The sequence below is a fragment of the Penaeus japonicus genome, unplaced genomic scaffold, assembly GCF_977035675.1.
Source record: "Penaeus japonicus unplaced genomic scaffold, GWHDUDI00000001_assembly GWHDUDI00000036, whole genome shotgun sequence".
Classification (NCBI taxonomy): domain Eukaryota; kingdom Metazoa; phylum Arthropoda; class Malacostraca; order Decapoda; family Penaeidae; genus Penaeus; species Penaeus japonicus.
In genome coordinates, this window is record NW_028234438.1 from 2,225,186 (window position 1) to 2,232,685 (window position 7,500).

Sequence of the window (7,500 nt, forward strand, 5' to 3'; positions counted from 1 at the left end):
GAAAGAGGGAAAGAGAAAGTGAGAGAAAGAGAGAGAGACCTTGAGAAGGAGAGAGGGAAGATTAGAGGTAGGAAGGAAGGGAGGGAGGGAGAGAAGGAGAGAGGGAGAAAGAGACAAGAGAGAGAGAGAGAAGTGCAGAGAGAGAGAGAGAGAGTGATAGAGTGAGAAAGAAAAAAAAAAAGAGGAGCGAAAAGAAGAGAGTGTGTGAGAGAGAAAGAAAGAGATAGAGAGAGAGAAGAGGAGAGAGAGTGAAAGAGAGAGAGAGAGAAAGAGAAAGAGAGAGAGAGAAACAGAGGGAAAGCAGGAGAGAAAGAAAGGAAGAGACAAATACTCACTGAAAGATTCCGAGGCTGAAAAAGAAAACAGAAAATCCAACTTACACTCGTGTCATGGCATATTCATAACTAAATGTTCAACATTTCATGACAATTGGCACTACCCTAACATATCTCGATGTGTAAAGCTTGTATATAATCACTCAAATAATGCACTTCGGAGATTTAGAACAATATCCTGTCCAAAGAATTTGTAAATGTTAGATCAGAGCGAGAGAGAGAGAGATTTTGATTTGAGAGAAAGTAAGTGAGAGAAAGAAAATGAGAGAGAGAAAAAGAGGGAAAGAAAGGGAAAGAGAAAGAAAGAGAGAGAGAGACTTTGATTTGAGAGAGAGAGAGAAAGAGGGAAAGAGAAAGTGAGAGAAACAGAGAGAGACCTTGAGAAGGAGAGAGGAAAGAATAGAGGAAGGAAGGAAGGAAAGGAGGGACAGAAGGAGAGAGGGAGAGAGAGAAAAAAGAGAGAGAGAAGTGCAGAGAGAGAGAGAGAGAGTGATAGAGTGAGAAAGAAAAAAAAAAGAGGAGCGAAAAGAAGAGAGTGTGTGAGAGAGAAAGAAAGAGATAGAGAGAGAGAAGAGGAGAGAGAGTGAAAGAGAGAGAGAGAGAAAGAGAAAGAGAGAGAGAGAAACAGAGGGAAAGCAGGAGAGAAAGAAAGGAAGAGACAAATACTCACTGAAAGATTCCGAGGCTGAAAAAGAAAACAGAAAATCCAACTTACACTCGTGTCATGGCATATTCATAACTAAATGTTCAACATTTCATGACAATTGGCACTACCCTAACATATCTCGATGTGTAAAGCTTGTATATAATCACTCAAATAATGCACTTCGGAGATTTAGAACAATATCCTGTCCAAAGAATTTGTAAATGTTAGATCAGAGCGAGAGAGAGAGAGATTTTGATTTGAGAGAGAGAAAGTGAGAGAAAGAAAATGAGAGAGAGAAAAAGAGGGAAAGAAAGGGAAAGAGAAAGAAAGAGAGAGAGAGACTTTGATTTGAGAGAGAGAGAGAAAGAGGGAAAGAGAAAGTGAGAGAAAGAGAGAGAGACCTTGAGAAGGAGAGAGGGAAGATTAGAGGTAGGAAGGAAGGGAGGGAGGGAGAGAGGGAAGGAGGGAGGAAAGAAGAGAAGGAGAAAGGGAGGGAGGGAGGAAGATGAGGAGTGAGCAAAGAGAGAGAGAGAGAGAGCATAGAAAAAACAACATTTCCCATAAAAATTCTGTTCACCATATTTCCTGCCAACAAAAAGTTACAAAAAGAGTGAAACATAACACATCATCTTAGTACAGTTAATAAGATCATTATCATCATTACTACAACAAGTGCTAAAATTAATGATTCATAAATGTATAAACATAAATCTATTTCATAGCTTATCCTCACAAAAAGAAGAAAAAAAATTGTTCATGACTTTCATGATAAAAAAAACAAGACTAGTATTTCAGTTGGTACTAGTATTTCACTAGTATTTCACTATCATTTCATTAGTATTTCACTAGAATTTCACTCACCCGTATTTGACGTCTCTCTGCGCGAGGTGCTGGACCCTGACCACCAAACTGTCCATAGAATTTGAACGTATTAGATCAGAGGGAGGGAGGGAGGGAGGGAGGGAAGGAGAGAGTGAGAAAGAGAGAGAGAGAGAGAGAGAGAGAGAGAGAGAGAGAGAGAGAGAGAGAGAGAGAGAGAGAGAGAGAGAGAGAGAGAGAGAGAGAGAGAGAGAGAGAGAGAGAGAGAGAGAGAGAGAGGGAGAAGGGGTGGGAGGGAGAGAGAGAGAGAGAGAGAGGGGGGGGGGGAGAAATTGTGGGAGAGAGAGAGAAAGGGGGGGGGGGGGGGGGAGGGAGGGAGGGAGAGAAGTGAGAGAGAGAGAGCGTGAGAGAAAGAGAGAGGGGAAAATTAGAGAAGTGAGAGAGAGAGAGGGAGGGGAAAGAAAGAGAGAAGTGAGAGAAAGAGAGGGAGGGGAAAGAAAGAGAGAAGTGAGAGAAAGAGAGGAGAGAGAAAAAAAAGTGAGAGAGAGAGAACTGAGAGAGAGAGAGAGAGAGAGAGGGGGGAGGGGGGGGGAGCTGAGAGAGAGGAGAACAGAGAGAGAGAGATAGATAGATAGATAGATAGACTTTGATTTGAGAGAGAGAAAGAGGGAAAGAGAGAGAAAGCAAGAGAAAGAGAATGAGACAGAGAGAAAGAAGGAAAGAGAATGAAAGAGAGCGAGAGAGAGAGAGAGAATTTCATTTAAAACTTCAGGAAGAGGAGGGAGGGAGGGAAGGAGGAAGAGGGAGGGAGGGAGGGAGGGAGAGGGAGGGAGGGAGGGAGGGAGAGAGAGGGAGAGAGAGAGGGAGGAGAGAGAGAGAGAGAGAAGCATGGGGGGAGAGCGAGAGAGAGAGAAATTCATTTAAAGAGAGATAGATAGATAGATAGACTTTGATTTGAGAGAGAGAAAGAGGGAAAGAGAGAGAAAGCAAGAGAAAGAGAATGAGACAGAGAGAAAGAAGGAAAGAGAATGAAAGAGAGCGAGAGAGAGAGAGAGAAATTCATTTAAAACTTCAGGAAGAGGAGGGAGGGAGGGAAGGAGGAAGAGGGAGGGAGGGAGGGAGGGAGAGGGAGGGAGGGAGGGAGGGAGGGAGGGAGAGAGAGAGGGAGAGAGAGAGGGAGGAGAGAGAGAGAGAGAGAAGCATGGGGGGAGAGCGAGAGAGAGAGAAATTCATTTAAAGCTTCATAAACTGTCCAAAGATCATATACATTCCTAGTCTTTGCAGCATAAGGATTTGTCTCTTTTTCCTAATATTTCAAGAAAAAATCTGGCCCACGAACAGGCAAGATGAGCAGTTCACTCTATAAATCAATGCCAAATACTCACTGAAAGCGACTGATAAAAACAAGAATCCATCTGAAAAGGAATATAGAATATATAACTTTCATAATGGCAAAGCTAAAACTATATATCAGCAAATGGCAGCAATCTTTCCTTTGTTGGAATGCTAATGTGAAAAAAACTGTAAATAATCAAATAATCACATGAAAGAGTGAGAGAAGTGAGGGAGGGAGAAAGAGACAAGAGAGAGTTAGAAGTGCAGAGAGAGAGAATTAAGAGAGAGAGAGAGAGAGAGAGAGTGAGTGAGAGTGAGAGAGTGAGAGAGAAAGAACAGAGGAGAGAAGAGAGTGTGTGTGAGAGAAAGAAAGAGATAGAGAGAGAGAAGTGAGAGAGGGAGAAAGAGACAAGAGAGAGAGAGAGAAGTGCAGAGAGAGAGAGAGAGAGTGATAGAGTGAGAAAGAAAAAAAAAAAGAGGAGCGAAAAGAAGAGAGTGTGTGAGAGAGAAAGAAAGAGATAGAGAGAGAGAAGAGGAGAGAGAGTGAAAGAGAGAGAGAGAGAAAGAGAAAGAGAGAGAGAGAAACAGAGGGAAAGCAGGAGAGAAAGAAAGGAAGAGACAAATACTCACAGAAAAATTCCGAGGCTGAAAAAGAAAACAGAAAATCCAACTTAGACTGGTGTCATGGCATATTCATAACTAAATGTTCAACATTTCATGACAATTGGCACTACATTAACATCTCTCCTTTGTTGAGATTCTAATGTGTAAAACTTGTATATAATCACTCACCGGTAGAGGGGGTGGTAGACTGCTCAAAAAGGCACTTCGGGGAATTGGAGCACCACCCTGTCAAAAAAAAAAAAAAAAAAAAAAAAAAATGTTAGATCAGAGCGAGAAAGAGAAAGAGAAAGATGGAAAGATAGAAAATGAGAGAGAATGAGAGAGAGACAAAAAGAGGGAAAGAGAGAAAATGAGAGAAAGAGAATGAGAGAGAGACAGAAAGAGGGAAAGAGAGGGAATGAAAGAGAGAGAGAGAAAGGGAAAGAGAGTGTGAGAGAAAAAGAGAGAGAGACCTTGAGTAGGAGAAAGGGAAGAATAGAGGAAGAGAGGGAGGGAGGGAGGAAAGGAGAGGAAAGGAGAGAAAGAGAGAGAAGGTGGGAAGAAAGAGAAGGAGAAAGGGAGGGAGGGAGGGAGAAAGATGAGGAGTGAGCAAAGAGAAAGAGAGAGAGAGAGAGAGAGTGACACTACTATTTATTCAATATCCAGTAATATGCAGGTCAAAAATGTATGTTTGGCATATACCATACCCAAACCCAATCATCTCATAATGCAATAAAATAATAAGCAGAACAGAAATATTACATATGCATGGTTAACGACACTTACTTGGAACATTCTCGCAATTACCATCTAGATTCCATCCCCGCCCCTACCTCCCCTCTCGTCCCCCCGTGTGATGGATACCCTGTGACACTGGCCCCTTCCCTGTCATGGACGTTCTTCAACTGCAAACCTTAGCAGACCTCCCATGATAGGTTGGCAGTTTGGCCAAAAATACTTTCTTTCTTTACAAACCTTGAACATTCACCTGATGGTAAAATGACTGTACTTTACACAAAGTCTTTATTGTTGAGTGAATCAATCTGACCATCAATCAATGGGGCTGATACAAAGGAGGGAGCATTGCCGCATCCACCTACTGCTTGAAGTCATGATGGCTCCTCTAAGAGAGGGGTACGGGCATTGCTACTTCCTCATGACAGATTTGACCAAGTTGTGCAGGCATCGACTTCCTTTGTCAGTTCCACAGCCCTCCTCCAGCTTGAGTTGTCTCAAGCGATGGACAGGATTCTCCAGGGAGTGAGCCGAGCATCAGTATGGCCCGAGTTGGCAGTCCAAGATTGTGAAAGCAACAGGTCCAAATGCCAGTGGCACAGAGCAGTTATTGGTTGGCTGGACATGTGAATCTGCCAACTGTACCCCATTATCTGAAGCAAGGACCTGTTGCAAAAGGCAACAAGATGAGACTCCAGTGCATGGGATAAACTCTAGATTTTTCTGGCATATAGTACAACAGGCTGATTTAGCAGGCAATCCCGAATCTTGGTATTATTTCAAGAAACTTCTGGACCTGAAGTTTTACCTCCCTGCTGAACGCAACCAGAGCCTCCACGAGGATCTCCAAAGACTAGGATAGGATGGCAAAATCATCAGCAAAATAAAGCTCTGTGACTTTCCTATTACCCAGTGTTACTCTGAATTGACACTGAATGACAGTCCTATCCAATATCATGACTAGGAAAGGGTTGAACAGCATTGGAGTAAGGAGGTAGCCCTACCTCACTCATGAATTCAGAAAAAAACTAAACATCCCCCTACTACACTTCACAGCACATCCAGTACTAATATATATGTCCGTAGTCGATCCAATAAGTTTTGTTGGAATTCCTCTAATTCATAGGATCTCCCAGAGTGGTTCAAAATACACCAAGTCAATAGCCTTCCTGAGGTCAATGTAGTCTGCAAGTGCACTATGAAGACTAGCAGTAAAAGGATACAATCTAATGTTCTAATGTTGATATGCCAGAAGTGAATCTGTATGGCACCTTAGGAGGATGACGCCATGCACGTTGCCTGATATGCTGTGCAGCGTACTGCTTTAATCCCCTTTCCCCTTCCAGGGAAGGATGACCACATCCCTCAGCAGGGAATGGTGTTTAGTAGGAATTCCCAAAATACCTGCTGCCTTACCCTCCTTCCGTTTGGCGATTACTTCCCGAATTTCTATCAGTATAGGAGATTCTTCAGAGATGAGCGGATCAGGCACTGGAATCACAACATTACCCACGTCCAAGCTAATTATTGACGGCTAAACTTGAAGCAGTTGCTTAAATACTTAGCCCAAAGCTCTTGCACCTTAACAAAATCTAAGATTCTGTTTTCTTAGTCTAGAGCACAAACACCCACATGTAACTGAATCAAGGACTGAATCAAATGCTATCCCTTGTCAAGTTCAGGTCCCCACAGCTGACAGAAGATGGGCAATTCCCCAGGATGACCCCAGCTTGAAACTGGTGGCTATTGTTAAAGCTTTCGCTGTGTAACCCAGAAACTAAGGCCCCATGCCCAACTATCATGGTAAAGGAGGGGGGGGGGGTAATAAGGAATTAGTTCTGAGTGAGAATGATTTTTTTCATATACAATACTGATTTTAATGAAATTAGGAAAATCATAAAAATATTTCGCAAAATCCTGAAATTTTGATCTGAATGTTGTAGGGTGATACTGTGGTCAAATATTTTTTTCACCATACTTTCTATAATAATAAAAAATTACCCTATGCCCACAGTGCATTTACATCTCAACTCAACCAGTGGCACAACATCATTCCAAAAGCACTTCTGGCCAGCAACTTCATACTCCATACAAATTAAGCAATGAGAAAAAAGGATACTGAAATGAACCAGCTATAACAGTGACACATAACAAAACCAGTGACATTTAGTTTTTTTGAGGCTTTAAGAAGATAAATTGTAAGGGAAAGCTCTGCTGCTGTGGTCTTCAGTCTAGGGGATTTTGAGCTCATAGAAAAAAAAAATATAATGAATGAAAAGAAAAAGAAAATGAGAAAAGAAATAAATTGTTCAGTATTTCATTCAGTATTTCACCCACAAATTAGAATAGATGCCTTGCCCACCATACTAAAAAGAATAGCTTACTTAAGACAATAATATAGGGCCTGGAGAGAACAAAGTCTACTGACACAAGATAAGAAGATAAAACTGCAACACAAGAGTAGACATAATTCATACCATGTCATCATCGCCTCTGGAAACGGCTTTTCCTTCTTGGTCTACGCCAACAAGAGCTGTGAGACGAGATATCACGCCACTTGCTAAGCTCAGGGTTATCATCTCTTCACTAATGTCCTCTGAAAGGTAGAAGGTGAAATTGATAAGCATCTCTGGTCCATGTATCATGTAACCTTTTCTTGCTCTTAAGGAAAGTCAAATAAGTTTCATGTAACAAACATTTTAGGAAGAAAAGAATCATAGTTTCTGCCTTGTTGCTCTGTCCAGAGCTGGATTACCTTCCTGGTCAACCTGCCACTGGTTGATCTGTGCACGGGCAGCCAGCCGATGCAATGACATCTCTCCATCATGAATTACTTTGACATCAGAGCCATCGATGGCAAAGTTTAGATCTTTGCTACTCAGGCTGCCCTGAATATTTACTGCTTTAACCTGGAGGAAGGCAGAACAAGGCTTTTTGACTACCGACATTAGATGAAAATATGTCACCTCAAACTCATCAAAATATTCAAAACAAAATTAACATGTATTTTTTTTAATGAGAAAATGA

The 7,500-nt window shown here is 41.9% G+C and overlaps 1 protein-coding gene across 6 annotated transcripts in view; it reads right to left on the minus strand.

The window, feature by feature from the left end:
• The window catches only part of LOC122265974 (von Willebrand factor A domain-containing protein 5A), a 29,793-nt gene that overhangs the window by 16,007 nt on the left and 6,286 nt on the right, over positions 1-7,500 (minus strand). For 2 of the 6 annotated variants that reach the window (XM_086531767.1, XM_086531766.1), the window contains exons 10-17: positions 7,229-7,382; positions 6,951-7,069; positions 3,928-3,984; positions 3,766-3,780; positions 3,186-3,215; positions 1,843-1,890; positions 1,006-1,020; positions 336-350 (exon numbers count right to left, since the gene is read on the minus strand). In XM_086531767.1, the coding sequence (XP_086387893.1) occupies positions 336-350; positions 1,006-1,020; positions 1,843-1,890; positions 3,186-3,215; positions 3,766-3,780; positions 3,928-3,984; positions 6,951-7,069; positions 7,229-7,382 (453 nt within the window). The remainder of the gene's footprint in view (positions 1-335; positions 351-1,005; positions 1,021-1,842; positions 1,891-3,185; positions 3,216-3,765; positions 3,781-3,927; positions 3,985-6,950; positions 7,070-7,228; positions 7,383-7,500) is intronic. The other 4 variants (XM_086531770.1, XM_086531768.1, XM_086531771.1 and 1 more) reach the window with 2 other exon arrangements.